Source organism: Dendropsophus ebraccatus, chromosome 2, assembly GCF_027789765.1.
Source record: "Dendropsophus ebraccatus isolate aDenEbr1 chromosome 2, aDenEbr1.pat, whole genome shotgun sequence".
Classification (NCBI taxonomy): domain Eukaryota; kingdom Metazoa; phylum Chordata; class Amphibia; order Anura; family Hylidae; genus Dendropsophus; species Dendropsophus ebraccatus.
The window spans coordinates 116884142-116903571 of NC_091455.1; the positions used below are offsets into that span (position 1 = coordinate 116884142).

At 41.3% G+C, this 19430-nt stretch overlaps 1 protein-coding gene across 3 annotated transcripts in view; it reads left to right on the plus strand.

The window, feature by feature from the left end:
* GABBR2 (gamma-aminobutyric acid type B receptor subunit 2) overlaps positions 1-19430 on the plus strand; it is a 505458-nt gene that overhangs the window by 231183 nt on the left and 254845 nt on the right. For all 3 annotated transcript variants that reach the window (XM_069958150.1, XM_069958151.1, XM_069958152.1), the window contains exon 4: positions 17598-17699. In XM_069958150.1, the coding sequence (XP_069814251.1) occupies positions 17598-17699 (102 nt within the window). The remainder of the gene's footprint in view (positions 1-17597; positions 17700-19430) is intronic.

Here is a 19430-nt window from a genome sequence, read left to right on the forward strand (position 1 = left end):
GAGTAAAATCTCCCAATAAGTCACCCCATTTTGGAAAGTGCACCCCTCAGAGAATTCATTTTGGGGTGTGGTGAGCATTTTGACCCCACAGGTATTAGAGGAAAGTATTCAAAATTAGACAGTAAAAATGAAAAACTCGAATTTTTCCAATAATATGTTGGTTTAGTTTGAAATTTCTCAATTTCATGAGGAACAGGAGAGAAATGTCACCCCAATATATGTAACGCAGGTTCTCCTGAGTAGAACGGTACCCCATATGTGGGCATAAACCACTGTATGGGCACACAGCCAGGCTCAGAAGGGAAGGAGCGCCAATTAGCATTTTCAGTGCAGATTTTTCTGAAGAAGTTTCTGAACGCCAGGTGCGTTTGCAGAGCCCCTGTAGTGTCAGCAGAATAGATTCCCCCCAAAAGTCACCCCATTTTGGAAAGTGCACCCCTCAAAGAATTCATCTTTGGGTGTGGTGACCATTTTGACCCCACAGGTATTAGAGGAAAGTATTCAAAATTGGCCAGTAAAAATGAAAAACTCGAATTTTTCCAATAATATGTTGGTTTAGTTTGAAATTTCTCAATTTCACGAGGAACAGGAGAGAAAACGTACCCAAAAATCTGTAAGGCAGGTTCTCCTGAGTAAAACGGTACCTCATATGTGGGCATAAACCACTGTATGGGCACACAGCAGGGCTCAGAAGGGAAGGAGTGCCAATTTACTGAAGCAAAACCGCAGCTAGTAATGGTTTTTAGAATAGCGCAGTTACTAAAATAAAATAAAAAAAATGAGATTACAGGTAATGTGGGGTGGTTACGGGCAACCAGGGGTGGTTATGGGCAACCTGAGGTGGTTACAGGTAATCTGGGGTGGTTACGGACAACATGGGGTGGTCACGGGCAACCTGCTGTGGTTACGGCAACCTGGGGTGGTTACAGGCAACGTGGGGTGGTTACGGGCAACCTGCAGTGTTTACAGACAATCTGGGATGGTTACGGGCAACGTGGGGTGGTTACGGGCAATGTGGGGTGGTTAAACTGGATAAACTGAAGTGCTTATAGGTAATCTCGGGTGGGTACCTGTAATCTGGCATGGTTACCGCAATGTGGAGGGGGTCATTGGCAATTTGGAGTGGTCAGAGGCAACCTGCGGTGGTCAGATGCAACCTGCGGTGGTCGGAGGAAACCTGCGGTGGTCAGAGGCAACATGGCATGGTCAGAGGCGAAGTAGTATGGTCAGAGGCAACATGAGGTGGTCAGAGGCAACGTGCGGTGGTTACAGGCAACTTGGGGTGGTTACGGGCCACGTGGGCTGGTTACGGGCAACCTGCTGTGCTTACAGACAATCTGGGGTGGTTACGGGCAACGTGTGGTGGTTATGGGCAACCTGCAGTGTTTACAGACAATCTGGGGTGGATACGGGCAACGTGGCGTGGTTACGGGCAACCTGTAGTGCTTACAGACAATCTGGGGTGGTTACAGGAAACGTGGGGTGGTTATGGGCAACTTGCAGTGCTTACAGACAATCTGGGGTGGATACGGGCAACATGGGGTGGTTACAGGCAACCTGCAGTGCTTACAGACAATCTGGGGTGGATACGGGCAACGTGGGGTGGTTACGGGCAACCTGCAGTGCTTACAGACAATCTGGGGTGGATACGGGCAACGTGGGGTGGTTACGGGCAACCTGTAGTGCTTACAGACTATCTGGGGTGGTTACAGGAAACGTGGGGTGGTTACGGGCAACTTGCAGTGCTTACAGACAATCTGGGGTGGTTACAGGAAACGTGGGGTGGTTACGGGCAACCTGCAGTGCTTACAGACAATCTGGGGTGGATGCGGGCAACGTGGGGTGGTTACAGGCAACCTGCAGTGCTTACAGACAATCTGGGGTGGTTACGGGCAACGTGGGGTGGTTACGGATAAACTGAAGTTCTTATAGGCAATCTGGGGTGGATACCTGTAATCTGGCATGGGCACCGCAATCTGGAGGGGGTCATTGGCAATTTGGGGTGGTCAGAGGCAACGTGGCGTGGTCAGAGGCAACGTGGCGTGGTCAGAGGCAAGGCGCGGTGGTCAGAGGCAAGGTGCGGTGGTCAGAGGCAAGGTGCGGTGGTCAGAGGCAAAGTGCGGTGGTCAGAGGCAACGTGCGGTGGTTACGTGCAATCTGGGGGGGTTACATGTAATCTGGCGTGATTACGGGATACCTGGGGGGGTTATGTGCAACCTGGAAGGGTTACAGACAATCTGGGATTGTTACTGATAAACTGAAGTGCTTATAGGTAATCTGGGGTGGGTACATGTAATTTGGGGTGGGCAATCTGGAGGGGGTCACTGGCAATTTGGGGTGGATACGGGCAATGTGCAGTGGTTACGGGCAACGTGCGGTGGTTACGGGCAACGTGCGGTGGTTATGGGCAACGTGCGGTGGTTACGGGTAATCTGGGGGGGTTAGGGGTAATTTGGGAGTAAACTGCAATTATTACTATAATAAAAAGTGTGTGTTTTATTTTTTTTGTATGTTTTTATGTTTTGTATGTTATGTATGTTTTTTGTATGTTTTTGTATCTTGGAAATGATGGCCGCCCGGGGAGGGGGGTTAGTGATCGCCCTACTAGGGGGGGCTGATCTGAGGTCTGGGGGACACTTATTTCATCTCCCCCCGCCGTGGATTCACGGCGGGGGGAGATGAAAGGCGGCGGTGGCACCGGTAATCCCCTTTACCGACGGCCGCCGCTATAACGTTATAAGCGGCGATCGTCGGTAAGGGGGGGGGGGGCGTCCGGTAGCTGGGGGGATGGGGCCCCCGCAGCCTTATTCTCTGCCATCGCCGTAAAAAGCTGATGGCAGCAGAATAAGGACCCTTAGTGACCGCCGTAAAAAGCCGTATCGGCGGTCACTAAGGGGTTAAGCTTCCATAAAAAAAACAGCAGTGGTGTCCCCATATAAGCACTAACTACATTGTTGTCTATGTTCCAAAGAACATACTGTCTACTCATGAGATGTAAGAACTGCAGACAGCCTGCAGCTCATCTGTATTTGGGGGACATCCAGTGCATTACAGAATCACTTTTGCAGTGTCTTACCTTAGTGATTAGCCGACTGCTGAGACAGGTTGGTCTTGGAAGCAAATGACCAGATAATGTCACACTGGGAGCTTTGTGGAATAAAGGAAGAAGAGTATGACCTTTTCATATCGTCACCAGCCATAGATACAAAATTGTTGATGCTCAGATAACTTCTTTACTGCACTTTAACATTCTGCAAAAACTGTTGAGTAATAGTTTAAAGGGGTTGTCTGTCAAGCAGAGGGCGGCTAAAGCCCTCTGCTTGCTGGCACTAAAACTTTTTTCTCCCCTTTCCCTTCAGCTACATGGGGGAAGGGGCTGAGTCGCAATATTTGAGATATTGTGCAGCTTTTTGACATTGCATGTGGGCAGAGGCGTAACTGAAAATGGCTGGGCCCCATAGCAAACTTTTGATTGCATCCCCCCTTCCTGAATGATTATTAAGCCATCAAGTGTAGTCATAACTGCATAACTGCAAGCGCTCGTCATAACTGCTTGCAGTTAAAGGGATATTTGCAAAACCCAGGAGGCCCACTTGGCTACCTGTTGCTGTACATGTTGACAGCTCAGGGGGCCCAGTGTATTGCAGGAGCAGGCAACGGAACCCCCTGATGTGGTGGGCCCCACAGCAGCCGCTATGTCTGCTACAGTGGTAGTTACGCCCCTGCATGTGGTTGTAGGTTTAGCCCGACCACTGCACATCTTGGAAGGCTTGCCGTATAATTCCTTTAAGGAACATAACAAAGTTTAAGGTGTTGAACTGACTTCCAAATTCCAATCTCAGTCTAAAAAAAAATGTCTTCTTGGACTTACACTGGAAATGCATTTTCTGCTAACATCTTCATGATAGATTCCCCGGGACCCCTTCAGAGGTCCTGTGGCATCTATGCCTCAGTGGGTCAAGGCTGTTTTGGTAGTATGAAGGGACCTACACAATATTAGACAAGTGGTTAAATTATTATTGCTGATGTTATATAATATACACAGGCAAAAATGAATATAACTTAACCATAAACTAATGAATATGTTGTAGGTCTGTTTTACACAAATGCATTACATATGCATGTTTGTGCCTTTTATTACAAGCACAATCAGTACATACACAGAGTGTGCTTGTGCATGTGTGGTGTGATACAGGCAATATACTACACTGTGTTCCAAATTATTATGCATGTTTAGGGGTGATAACGAATTTTTTTTTTTTGTCAGTTAAACTCATTGCTAGTGATGTGTGTCAGGGCTCTTTATATCACTAAAAGCAGTTGCAGACACCTGTGCTAATTAGTTTAGCAGGTGTGTCCAATTAAGGCAAGACTACTTAAGAAGGCTGGCCAACATTATTAGGCAGCCTACATTTTGAGCCAAAATGGGAAAGAAAAAGGATCTGTCGGCTGCTGAGAAGCAACAAAATTGTGGAGTGTTTAGGTCAAGGTATGAGTACAATCAACATTGCCAAGATACTTCATTGTGATCATTGCACAATCAAGAAGTATGTAACTGATTCCGAGCACACACGTGTGCACGCTGATAAGGGAAAATTGAAGACTCTTTCCAACAGGCAACTATGTCAGGTTAAAAGAGCAGCTGCAAAAATGCCTTGTCATAGCAGCAGACAAGTTTTTGAAGCTGCTGGTGCCTCCAGTGCCCCCCGAACAACAATGCAGGGTCCTTCAGAGGTTTGCAGCTGTGCATAAGCCATCCTGTCCACCTCTTCTATCCACTGCACACAAGCAGAAATGGCTACAGTGGACCAAACAATACATGAAGACTGACTTCAAAACGGTTTTGTTCACTGATGAGTGCCGTGCAATGCTCAATGGTCCAGATGGATGTGGAGTGGAGGATGACTGGTTGATGGACACCCTATGCAATCATGGCTACAGTGCCAACAAAGAGGAAGTGGAGTAATGTTTTGGGCTGGAATCATGGGGAGAGAAATTTTCGGCCCCTTTAGAATCCCTGAAGGGGTAAAGATAAACTCCATAATGTATGTGGAGTTTATCAAACAGCACTTCCTGCCATGGTTCAAGAAGAAGAACCGTGCATTCATGCTGCAAATAACACATCTGCATCTCTGGCTGCTATGGGCATAAAAGGGGACAAACTTATGGTGTGGCCCCCGTGCTCCCCTGACCTCAACCCCATTGAGAACGTCTGGAGCATCATTAAAAGGAATGTCTATGATGGATGGAGGCAGTTCACATCTAAGCAACAGCTCTAGGAGGGTATTCTGTCATCATGCAAAACAATTGAAGCAGAAACCATCCAAAAACTGAGAAATTTAATGGACGGAAGAGTTCAGAAGCTCCTTTCGAACAAGGGGTCCTATGTGCAAATGTAACATCACCTAGAATAAAATTTTGACTTGACAACTGTTTGATTTCAGTTTTTAATGATCTGCTAATGCTTATAATGTCACAAATGACCATTTTTTTTGTTCTTAATAAAAATGAAAAGGTTGAAAACTCTGCTGTGCATAATAATTTAGAACATGCATTTTGAGTTTTTATTATTTTTTTTTAAATATACTTTTATCTTAGGCAGTTTCTTCAAAAACCTTTCAATTATACTCGAATAGATGATGACTAGAAAATTACAATGACTGCAATTCATATAGGTAATTTTGGAAAATATGAGAAAATAATATTTGCATAATAATTTGGAACCCAGTGAATACATTTGAACATTGAAAGGAAATGTTTAAAGAAAAAGGTAAACCACATTTTCCCGAATATATATATGGGATAATTTACTATTAGAATCTTTAGTAGACAGCCACAAAAAAATCACACACAAAAAGTTCAAAGCAAACTTAAGGATTTGTATAATCAAAAAATGGCATCTCCTTATTAGTCAGATTTGTTGTGTCCTATATGAATAGCCAAGTAAAAAAAAATAAAAACTTTCCCATGAGCCACAAAAACAACCAGATTGAGCTGATAGTTTCTGTTTTGGGCAGCTCACATGACGGCTTTGGTATGTACAGGCACGGAATGAAAGGAATCTCTTCGTTATCATTATTGGGTTTGGACAGTCAATCCAGTTCTTAAGTACTGCTGGAAGCCTAGATAAGGCAGGATAGAAACACTATACACAGATAATACTCTTTACGTATCTTCCTTGTCACTTCCAGGTCTCTAGAGGAGGGAGCTGTATGTCATCACTACCTAGAACAATCCATGACACTTCTCTGTCAACTAAATCCCATTAATTTATTTAGCTACCATAAAGCAGACATCTCTTGCTGCATTAACGATACAAATTGTACAAAAAAGAAGTGTGCCCGAGGGACAAAGGTAAAAATAAAAAAATCATAGCTACAAAATATTATTTCTCTATTCTAATTAATAAAACTATGATTACACACGACATATACATCTGAATGTGTTGCCTGGATTTTTATTTACTGAGTCAGACACTTTTTTATTTTTATAACACTATGATAATAATAATAATAATAATAATAATAATAATAATAATTTTTATTATTATTATTATTATTATTATTATTATTATTATTATTATTATTATTATTATTATTATTCAGCCCTCTACAAATTCACAACAGGTTTTACAAACTTTTTTAGTTGGGCGTTCACAGGAATTAATGCAAAGTGGAGGGGTAATTTAAACATTTTTATTTATTTTTGCAAATTTTCAGTCATAGGCTATGTTCATAAAATGTTTTTTAACTGCTGTTATTTGATACTCCAAATAATGGCCGTTGTTTTGAGAACCAAATAACAGCCGTTATTTAACATACTACTGTATATTAAATGTTGGTACATAATTTAATTTCCATTGAATGATGGCCGTGTTTAACACCCTTTTGGGTGTCGCTATTATTAAAGGTCCTGGAATTTTGGTGAAAAGACGGGCAAAAAAAAATCTGTGAACAACTTAATATAATGGACTTTATTGCTAAATAAAGTCCATAAATGGCACTACGGAATTTTGTGGCCGTCATTGCTGACAGACATCAAAATGACGTCCGATAATTGCAGATGGCGCCCACCTATAATGATCATTGTCTATAATCAGCAATGACATTCAAAAAATCCCATAGTGTGAATTTAGCCAATAAATGTCCTGAACTTTAATTTTACATCTGCTGCAAACAACAGCCATTATTCTATGCATTATGTGAACTAACAGCTGTTGTTATAGACTTCAATGGAAATTATCAAAGCTTGAAAATAAGAGCTGTTATTTCTAGTATCAAATAATGGCCGTTATTTTTCTAAAAAAGACAGTGTGTGAACATGGCTGTAATCTGTATTTTTTTTTTAACACAGAAGGTATTAACGAAAAATCTTAATATTTCTTACCCCAAATCTGTAGTTTTTGGAAATACCCCATGTGTGGCCTTAATCCACTCTTTGCCTGAGTGATCACATGTAGGCCTGAGAAATAAAGGTACGCCTTGTGGATTTGGGGGATTTTTTGTTAGGGTGTTTCAAGCATATAGACATCATTTAGGAAACTACACACTTCAAAGAAAGTTATACAGATTTGTAATTTACTTCTATTTTGCTGTCACTTTTTGTTGAAATTTTTCTGGATGTGATGCTGTTAGGAATATTCCTTGGTCCGTGCCGGGCGGCCGAGGAAGCGCTGAGTTTCTGTCTGTGTTTTTTCACTGTCTGAATTGTATCTGAAATTTCCAACCACCCCCGCCTTGCCTGTTAGACTTCTGGCAGTGCAGGGGTTACTGCACTGCTAGATTTGCTCAGCTGAGCTTGGTGCTGGGATCAGAGCTGGTGTATACTTACCCATCCTGCTCCTCCTCCGCAGGAGGTTCCTGGGCCGCACGCTATCTGTCACTGTCATCTTCCTCTGAACTTCCGCTGATGTGCCATGCTGAAAGAAAATGATTGCTCATTCTTTTTGCTCCATAATCTGTAGTTTTAATTGGTACCACACTTGCATATACAGTATGTGACTTTTTGATCATTTTTTATTCTTTTTTGGGGGGGGATGGGATATGAGCAAAAATCAACAGTTTTGTGCATTGTCTTTTGCACCTAAGCTGTTTACCATGCAAGATCAAAAATGTTATAATTTAATATTTCAGGCAATTTCACATGCAATTTTCACATTTAGAAAAAAAATAGGAAAAGGGGGCAATTTAAACTTTTATTATGGGATGGATTTATTTATATTTTTAAAACATTTTATACCTAGGAGCACTGCATTGAGGCCGCACTGACAACAGATTGACTTTTTTGAGTTTTTGCAGCGGGTAGCTGATCCAGACCACTGCACCACCAATATTGCGTTGCTGGGCCATTTACATGCCACTGTCAGTTTGATCAGTATGATCTTCCCACAGAGTCAGATTTTTTGAGAAGATTGGGCATCTGACTGCACAGAGGTAAGCAGTATACCTCTGGCAGTTATGAAAATCAATTGCATGAGTGAAGCATTCAAGGGGTATATGATGGATTACAGCGTGATCGCTGGGTCCCATCATTAATGGCTTCATAGAGCCTCTTGGACCCTATGGTGTACTCAAACGGCATGGGTCGTTTGGGAACAAGTGACCATACCATACCAGTATACTGTATGTTTTTCATTATCCATTTGTTTGTTTACATTTTTGGAGACAAAACATAGGTTTTGTAAGTAATGTAATAATTAGAGATTAGCGAGCAATGCTTGAATGAGTAGCTATTCGATCGAGTATTGCACAACTCGAAAGATTCAAGTATCCGATCGAAAATTCGAATCTAAATGAGCTTTACTAAAACAGCTAAACAATTGTTTAGCTGTTTTAGTAAAGTATACCATAGTTACCTGTCCAAATTCTCCCAGCATCCTCTCAATTATCGGGAGCGGTATTAGATAATACAGCTCCGTGTAACAGTAAATATTTAGTTAAAACAGCAAATTTTCATTTTCATATTGCTATTTTTCGTTTACAATAGCAAAACTGAAACAAAAAAATGCTGTTTCAATTAAATATACTGTAAATAAATATATAATATATGTATTTATTAACAGTATATATAATTGAAACAGCATTTCACACATAATCAAAAAACAGTATAAAAGAAGACATAAGACATTGAAAATCAAATAACCTTAGTACACCAAACTTATACCATATCCAACAGGCCTCTCTAATCCTCAAAATTTACCCTTTACACCTGTGTAGAGAAGTCATAATACAAAAAGGGGGTAATAGTATCACTTTAAAGCTTAGGGCCAGTTCACACTGAGCAAAAACGGCGGAGAGTGGCATATACAGTAGTTGTATGGAAATATCTCATTCACTCACACTGACTAATTACTACTAGTAGTCTATGTCTACGGCATGAGCTTGCCTCCTTGGCATCGTGCTACATGCTAGAAATATCAGTATATTGGTGATATCTTGTCGGCTTTTGGTCATTGCTCACTGCTTAAGCATATTACTTTTTGCACTATTTTTCACCCATTAGTACCTTGTTTTGATTTATGCACTTTACTATTTACATCAAGTTGCATATTTTGGGGCCTGGCTGTCCCATTGTTTATTAACGTTTATTAACGTGTACCTGTCATTTCACAAAACTTTCAACATGTCCCAGAAACATGTCAAAAGTTTTGATGGTCCGGTACAGAGTATTCAGACCCATACCAATTGGGAGATAAAGTCGGGAGAAAATCATGCTTAGTGCTCTCACGACTGTGTGTCATGTGATCAGTTGGACTTATAATAGAGCTCTATGGAGCCTAAGGGGCCTATTCCATGAAGCGATAATCGTCCGAATCGGCTGATTCGGCCGATTATCGCTCCGTGGAATACAGAGAACAATCAGCCGATGATCGTGTCATCAGCTGATTTTACATTTAGGTTCAAACTTAAAATCATCGGTCACCACCTGCGCATTTCTACGTGGAATAGCGGGCGCGACGGGTGACCGACGATCTCACAAGCACCATACATTACTTGTCCGATTACCAGGCCGATTAAAACTTTTTTGTGGTGTCTCTATGACATGTCAAGGGTTTTGTAAAACAACAGTGACACTTTAAGGGATGTTTGCAATACCTGTGCAGGGATGTCATATTTAGGTAACACCATACCAGGTGCTCCCAAGTGATTGTTCATTTTAAGTGTTTTTAGTTGTGGGATTTCTTATATTTATATATGTTTTTGTAATGATATCTGCTTCAATAAAGTATACGTTCATTACCATTTTGGTTTGCCAGTTTTCCTGTTATTGTATACATTCTCTTTTTATTTTGTAGTAGTAGTTAGATTCCCTTTGTATTCTGGCACTGTACACCCTACTTTATTTGCATATTCAATATTTCTTTGGTACATCTGAATACATATTGATGTTTTATCTGGTATGTTATTTCCTAATTCTTCAATACAAAACCTGAAATCACATGATAAAGAATCACATGACTTCTATATAAAGATAAATAAATAATAAATAAATAAATGCTGGGGATAAAACATTAGAGATAAAGGGGAAGATTTATCAAACATGGTGTAAAGTGAAACTGTCTCAGTTGCCCCTAGCAACCAATCAGATTCCATCTTTCATTCCTCACAGATTCTTTGCAAAATAAAAAGTGGAATCTGACTGGTTGCTAGGGGCAACTAAGACAATTCTACTTTACACCAGTTTGATAAATCTCCCCCAAAGTATGTACACAATTTAATGTAAATAATAATAATAATGATAATAATAATAATAATAATAATAATAATAATAATAATAATTAGCCCTGAAAATATTTTAGAAAACTTTTGTTTGAGTAAAAAAAAAAAAATCAAAATAGACAAATCTCCAGGTTCAGATGACATTCCCCCATCTTTCAAGGGAGCTTAGTAACATGACAGAGAGACCCCCTGATTTAGCAGCCCAGTCACATCTGCAACCCCTATAGCTATGACACTAGCCTCCCTTCATGTATAAGCTGCTACTATTTGCCTCCTCTCTCACTATTTTCTGTTCATGTCCCCAACCACCACCACTCATGCACAACTGTTAATGTCTAATTGCTGTTGATAAAAGTGGTGATATATGTCAAAGAATCCTCCTTTTGCAGCAATTACAGTATTGCACACCTTTGGCATTCCAGCTGTTAATCTGTTGAGGTAAGCTGGAGAAATTGCACCCCACACTTCTAGAAGCAGCTCCCACAAGTTGGATTGGTTGGATGGGCACTTCTGGCGTACCATACGGTCAAGCTGCTCCCACAACAGCTCAATGGGGTTCAGATCTGGTGACTGCGCTGGCCACTCCATTAGCAATAGAATACCAGCTGCCTGCTTCTGCTGTAAATAGTTCTTGCACAATTTGGAGGTGTTTAGGGTCATTGTCCTGTTGTAGGATTAAATTGGCTCCAATCAAGCACTGTCCACTGGGTATGGCATGGCGTTGCAAAATTGAGTGATAGCCTTCCTTATTCAGAATCCCTTTTACCCTGTACAAATCTCCCACCTTACCAGCACCAAAGCAACCCCAGACCATCACATTACCTCCACCATGCTTAACAGCTGGCGTCAGGCATTCTTCCAGCATCTTTTAATTTGTTCTGCGTCTCACAAACGTTCTTCTTTGTGATCCAAACACCTCAAACTTGGATTCATCCGTCCACAACACTTTTTTCCAGTCTTCCTGTCATGAATGTGCCTGGGATGAACTCTGTGCGCCCCTCAGCTCGTGCTGCGAGGCTGAGATGGCACTGATATTCAGTGTTTTGTATGTCTTGTGCAGTAACCTGAACCCTGTCTAAACACTGGCCTATTTCTAGTATTGTGTTCAGCCCCACCCGTCTGCTTTGTGTTCTGGCTATTAAGGAGTTACACTGCTGCCTGATCCGCAGGTGATTCCATTTGGAACCAGGAGCCTTGTCCAATAGGGGGCTGGAACTGTCTCCTTGTTCCCTATAAGTATTTGGCTGATAGTGACGGATATTGAGCTTGTCTCTGCCTGGTTCTGTTTCTCTTGCTCTGTTTATTCTTACTCTTTTGCTTTGTATTTCTGACCATCCCTGCTAGCTGCCTGCCCTGACCATATTGCCTGTTTATTGACCTTGCTTCTTGGATTGTGATTTTGTACTTTTCTGCCCGATTGTTGTGACCCGGACTGTCGACTATTCTTTATTGTGTTTTGTCTGTCTGTCTTGTCTTTGTGTCCCACCAAGCCAGTACAGGGACCGCCGCCCAGTTGCTTCCCTAGGGTTTAGCCTAGGGGGGCAAGTAGGTAGATTCAGTGGGCGGGGCTGAGCTTAGGGTGCACTGTCTGTGTCCGCCATTTTGTCTCTCTTAGCGACTAGCCCTGACACTTCCTCTGTCCAATGTCTGTGTTCCTTTGCCCATCTTAATCTTTTTCTTTTATTGGCCAGTTTCAGATATGGCTTTTTCTTTGCCACTCTGCCCTGAAGCCCAAAATCCCGCAGCCGCCTCTTCACTGTAGATGTTGACACTGGTGTTTTGCGGGTACTATTTAATGAAGATGCCAGTTGGGGACCTGTGAGGCGTCTGTTTCTCAAACTAGAGACTCTAATGTGCTTATCTTCTTGCTTAGTTGTGCAACGCGGGCCCCCACTTCTTTTTCTACTATGGTTTGAGCCTGTTTGTGCTGTCCTCTGAAGGGAATAGTACACACCGTTGTAGGAAATCTTCAATTTCTTAGCAATTTCTCACATGGAATAGCCTTCATTTCTAAGAGCAAGAATAGACTGTCAAGTTTCGGATGAAAGTTCTCTTTTTCTGGCCATTTTGAGCGTTTAATTGACCCCATAAATGTGATGCTCCAGAAACACAATCTGCTCAAAGGAAGGTCAGTTTTGTAGCTTCTGTAACGAGCTAGACTGTTTTCAGATGTGTGAACATGATTATACAAGGGTTTTCTAATCATCAATTAGCCTTCTGAGCCAATGAGCAAACACATTGTACCATTAGAACACTGAAGTGATAGTTGCTGGAAATGGGCCTCTATACACCTATGTAGATATTGCACCAAAAAACAGACATTTGCAGCTAGAATAGTCATTTACCACATTAGCAATATATAGAGTGTATTTGTTTAGGCAGAATCCTGCTCCACACTGATGAGGGGCAACACCCCGAAACAGCTGTATGTGGATGGTTACCTAGCCTTGGTTTATCCCTTGTCATTACATTGACTTATAGGGCCACTTAATATGGTGGTTTCCTAACTGGAGCTGCCCCTTGGCTGGGTCCTTCCCGGAGGAATATCTGGCTAGTCCTGTGTTTTGAGACTCTTCAATGAGGCTCCACGGGCTCTTCTTTTGCATATTCATGTTTCCCAGGGGGCAATGCACCTAGGACTTCACTGCATTGAGCGCTTTCACTAGCAGCCGGCAGTGTTGTCGTTTGGCTGGTCTCCCTGAGTTCAGCAATCTGTTTCTCTTATGGCTCTACTAGGCATATCTCCCACCTAGCCAGAATCCTGCTCCACACTGATGAGGGGCAACACCCCGAAACAGCTGTATGTGGATGGTTACCTAACCTTGGTTTATCCCTTTTCATTACATTGACTTATAGGGCCACTTAATATGGTGGTTTTGGTGGTTTCCTAACAGGAGCTGCCCCTTGGCTGGGTCCTTCCCGGAGGGATATCTGGCTAGTCCTGTGTTTTGAAACTCTTTAATGAGGCTCCACGGGCTCTTCTTTTGCATATTCATGTTTACAGGGGGCAATGCACATAGGACTTCACTGCATTGAGCGCTTTCACTAGCAGCCGGCAGTGTTGTCGTTTGGCTGGTCTCCCTGAGTTCAGCAATCTGTTTCTCTTATTTGTTTAAAGTTAGGACTAGTTTAAAGTTATCTTCATTGAAAAGTACAGTGCTTTTCCTTCAAAAATAAGGACATTTCAATGTGACCCCAAACTTTTGAACAGTGGTGTACATATACACACAAAAAAGAAAAGTATATACACATACATGTATATAACAAGAAAGTAAAACAATGTCTGCTCTCGCACTTAATGTGTCATGTAATGTACTTCAAGACTACAAAGGCATTTCATAACCCTCCTACAATGACATTCCTGCATTATTTACCATCTCCACGTCTGGGTGAGTGTCATTATTCATCTTTCATTTCCTCTCCGCTATGTGCTAACCTCTTTAAATAGGTTAAACACTGAAGAAACTGAGTAAGGTTGTGGAGCCTGACAGATGCATATCAGTCCATTACACTGCCAACAGACTGATTATCAGGCAATCCTCTTCAAATGTAATCACTTTAAGCCATCCCTGTGAATTGCTAACTTTTTAATTCATCTCACTGTCTTTCCACTAATCATGGACAACATTAGTAATTACATTAGGTATTTTCAGAATATAATGGAAATAAAAAGCAAGGGAGCTGTGTGCATAGTACTTTAAAAGTACACACTGCATTTTACTTAAAAATCTATTTTTGTAAAGTACTGTAAGTAAGCAATTTCTCTTAGGCAAGGTTTTCTATACCATGGACATGTGTCTTTTTTGTAATTACACTAAGGCTATGTTTCCACAATATAAAAATAAGTGCAAATAATGCCCATTGTTGCAAATGTTCATGTTCATTAAAGCCCTTCAATGATATGGAAGTATATTATAATGGGGTCTTATGGGGGTCTATTATACTGAGCTGTAATACTGAGGTCTGTATTATACTGAGGTAAGTGGGGTATGATAAAGGCATAAACTTTATTTATACTGTATCGTGCCAAAAGGTTACTGATTTCCTGCAGTCTAGCCACAAGTAAACACCTGTGTCCCACCTCTGCTGCTAGATTGTGCCTTCCTCCATACTTACCATACAAGTTTTGTTGTATGTATTTATTTATAACTAGGTTTATATACTGGTATTTATCTTTGTAGGTTTCAAATATTTGACAGTAAAGTATACAAACATTTTTTAATAATTATACGGTTCATGATTTTATTGGTTTGGAGACTTATGATGTTGCCAGGATTGTCGGCAACATTGTGTAGCAATTAGAATGTTTTTACCCAAATAAGAATGCATATGTGAAAATACTGCACAGCATATACCCTCCACAACAATTTTTTTAAAGAAAACAAAACTTTAGTTGCTAACAAAATTAACTCCCTAGTGACCGGCCTATTTTAGGCCTTAGTGGCCAAGCAATTTTATTTCTTTTTTTTTTATCATTGCCTTCCAAGAGCCATAAATCTTTTTATAGTTTTTGTTGACATAGCTATATGAGGGCTTGTTTATTGTGGGACAAATATTAATTTTTAATGTTATCCATGTAACTTTTTGATTAACTTTTATTAACCCTTTTATTGGGGGGGGGGGATGAAAAAAATATTTCTTTTTCTTTTTTTTTTTTTGCATTGAAAATTTACACTATTCAGTGTGTAGTAAAAATAACAGAATACATATATTCTCTGTGTCACTATGATTGCAGTGATTTTTTACTGTTTCTTTTCAAGTATTACTACTTTGGCACAAAATAAATCACACAAAAACTGTTGCCACATTCCAAGATCCATACCTTTTTTCTTTTTCTTGTGATAAAGCTAGATGTGGGCTTGTTTTTAGTGGAAAAATGTATAGTTTTTATTCATACAATTTTTTTTCCTTTGTTTCTTTTTCAGAGGCAGATTGACAAAATACATCAATTCTCATGTTTTCTCTTTTTTAAATACTACTACACCACCATGGTGTATAAATAATGTTATAATTTTTCAGGTTGGGTTGTTACGAAAGTGGCAATACCAAATATATACATATATAAATAAATACATATATATTATATATATACACAATATTTACTGCACATAGAAAAATAGCTGTGTCAGGAAGGAGAAAAAAAAATGGCAGCAGAGTGATCTTTGATACTTGTAAGCTGCAGATAACAGCTTCTGAGCCCACTACCTACTTCCCCATCCAACATAAGACTTAAACATTGGGGTTAGCAACATCTTTCTATGTGTTTAAAGGAATATATGACCAACGTTAGGTGAGTCGGAGTAGTCAATGTGTGCTGATCTTGTGTGTGTTACCACAGTGTCTCGGGCTAACCAAAATGTACAAACTAGAATGGCACCATGGTTAACCAGTAGTAAGATAAAACTTAAATGGAACCTGTCACCCCAGTTCCCGGGGAAATGTCCCCCCCCCCCCCACCGGTGGAGCACCATATACTTCCCCCTTTCACAAAGTCCTGCTCCTGGACCCAGTCCCACCACTGAGAGATCGCTGTCTGAAGCCCTGCATGCACGTTGTGACTGCTCCAGTCATTTTCTATAGATGTCGAACTCATCTTTGGTAATTAGCACAACGCACGCAGGGCTTCAGTAGTTCTTATTGTCTGTGGTGTTAAGGACTAGAGATGAGCAAACTGGGTTGGAGTCGATCCGAACCCCAACGTTCAGTATTTGATTAGCTGGGGCTGCAGAACTTGGATAAAGCTCTAAGGTTGTCTGGAAAACATGGAAACAGCCAATGACTATATCCATGATTTCCACATAGCCTTAGGGCTTTATCCAAGTTCAGCAGCCACCGCTAATCAAATGCCGAAAGTTTGGGTTCGGATCGACTCGAGCATGCTCGACGTTCGCTCATCTCTATTAAGGACCTAAAATCTTGAAAACTTGCATATAAGTTTCAAGGTTTTAGGTCCTTAACACTACAGATAATAAGAAATGCTGTTGCATATTACATATTGCATATTAGGATACACTTCAGTAATCTCCAAAATTATACCCTGAAAGCAGTCACCGCTCTTTGGCTTGTAGTAAAGGCTATACCACATCAATATCCCTCTTTGCCTGGCATGTGTGTGTGTTCTGCACACAGTACTGTTAATACGAAGATTTCTGCTGCTAGAATGAAAAAGAATAAAAGATAACTAATTTTGATGATATGTCACATGACCCCAGTAGGTCAGTTTTACTAATCATAAAAATGTGTGCAGCGTTTCACATTAAGTGGTTAAAAATGTCTATTGTTTTATGGTGGCAATGGTCATCCTTGCTCACATAATATACATAATACCATTATTACCATGTGTTCTGGATGTTCGTCATGTTAATAGAAGGACACTGTAACTGCTCTGTCTCATTACATTTTTAAGTAGTATTTTAAAAGTCATTAACATGGTAATGTTCACAGACCGGCAGCACTAGCCACCATGTTCAGCATGACCTCTTTAGAATCCTGTTACAAAAAGTACGTTTTTTTTAGTCTTTGTGCCATAAGATTAATTAAAGGCCACCCATGATATTCTAATGATTAGTGACACTTTGCATACATTTTGCAATTACCATTAATACATTGCTCATATACATTTAAACAGGTTGCTAAATGTAGTTGTGAAAAATGTAAAAATCATTCATCCTGCATTGCACAGAGCTTTGTTTTATTATGCTAAATAGTCTCATTTCTGTGATGTTATTGAATTGTTTTAGGGTACTGTAAAAATGGAAAATTGAGACATTAATCATTCTATATCTATGTACTTTATCAAGGCAAACCCATGTAGTCTATCTGCTGGCAACTAAACTGTGAGCAGTTTTTCCATTCAGTTTCTTTTGTTTTTCCTGGCAGGTGAGAAATGACTTGACAGGTGAACTGGAAGACTCAGATATCCAAATTGCAGACACTGAGAGCTTCTCCAATGATCCATGCATCAGTGTGAAAAAACTAAAGGTATTTTATACAAATAGTGCCATCATTTGAAATAACAGTATACTTTATTTTATGCTCTATTTTAGCATTTGTATATTGCATTGAATTTTACTAATTACAAAATCTCACACCTTTTTCACAATTTATACAATGCCATGAAAGAGTTTTCCTACATCCAGGTTTTTAATATTTTTATGCATTTGTTATACTTAAAGGGGTTTTCTGACAATGAAACATATTTACAATTAATAAATGAACATATTTTGTGAAAGGTTATTTGATTACCTTTCTGTGGTCTTTCATGCTTTCCTTCTGCTTCTAATGAGAAGCGGAGCCGCTCGCTTCATTGTGTGAACTGACAGGTCTTTCTGCGGCTGCAATTCACTGAATTGCGGCCGCAGAAAACTGACATGTCAGTTGTTTGCGGCGCCACATGGGATCCCATCTGGAGCGTATACGATGTGTATATGCTCCGGCCTGGATCCCATAGAAGACTAGGCTGTGTTCCACACCGTACAAAGTACGGCTGTTGTTGCCGATGGCAACAACGGCTGTACTTTTACGCTGTGTGAACATAGCCTAAATCTGTAAATTGTCCTTTAACCCCTTCCCGCACGAGGGCGTAAGTCCTTGCGTGGGTGGGGGACTTCAGAACGGCCGCGGTTGCGGGTGCGGCATGTAGCCTGGGACCGCGGCTATTAGCGGGCACGGTCCGATCGCCGTGCCCGCTGATTAAGTCTTCAGATGCAGCTGTCAATGTTGACAGCCGCATCTGAAGACTTACTGCAGCCTTATCCCTGGTGTCTAGTGGGGAGATCCCCCCCCCTGTGAGGTTGTCACAGAGGGGCGATCCCTCTTTCTGGTGCCGGCCGGGGTGTGCACCTTAATGATGCACCTCATGATGGCTTACCAACAGTTGGGAGTCAGTGGATGTAGAAGTGACAGCCAATATGGTTGAAGATTCCCCCTCTGGTTCTGAGGGAACAACTACCACTACCGGAGAAGGCGAGATGCTGTCTGACGACTTGGAGATTGCCCCTAAAGCAGAAGGTGAGATGGTTTGTCCCATCTTTGGCCCTGGCCCTGGAGCAGAAGGTTAGATAGTGTCTGCCGAATTGTTGATGGTCACTAGAGAAAAGGTTGAGATGGTGTCTGCTGATTTGGGAATTGCCACTAGAGGAAAAGTTGAGATGGTCTCTGTTGAATTAGGGACTGCCACCAAAGATGAGGACTGCCACTAAAGGACGAGTTGAGATGGTGTCTGTCATATTGGGGACTGCCGTTTGAGGAGAAGACGAGATGGTGTCTGCCAACTTAGGGACTGCCTTAGAAGTAGAAGGGACTGTTGAGGTGGATTCAGCCGCCGAAGGTGTCAAACACAGAGCCTCAAGCGTCCATACCTCTGGTTCATTCGCTGATGAAGGAGGTTCCAAAGACAAAACACCCATCTGGGTGACAGCAGCGGTTATCCTTGTGGCCCACATAGGGGTGTACAAGGTCGTGCATATACAGTAGCCTGGGAGGTACCCCTATTTGATGAGTGGCGATTCACAAACAAAGAGCCCCCATTTGACAAAGCCGTATACTCTCATTTTAGTAAATTCCTGGACCATGGCTCTTCTCCGTACAGGTCACTATTCTCCCAGGTTGGGCCATTTCAGACGTCTTTGCACTGCCCGATCTTCTCTTTTTTTCCCTGAAACAGCTACTATAGTTCTGAGGTGGACTGCAGGGAGTACAATCTGCCACAGG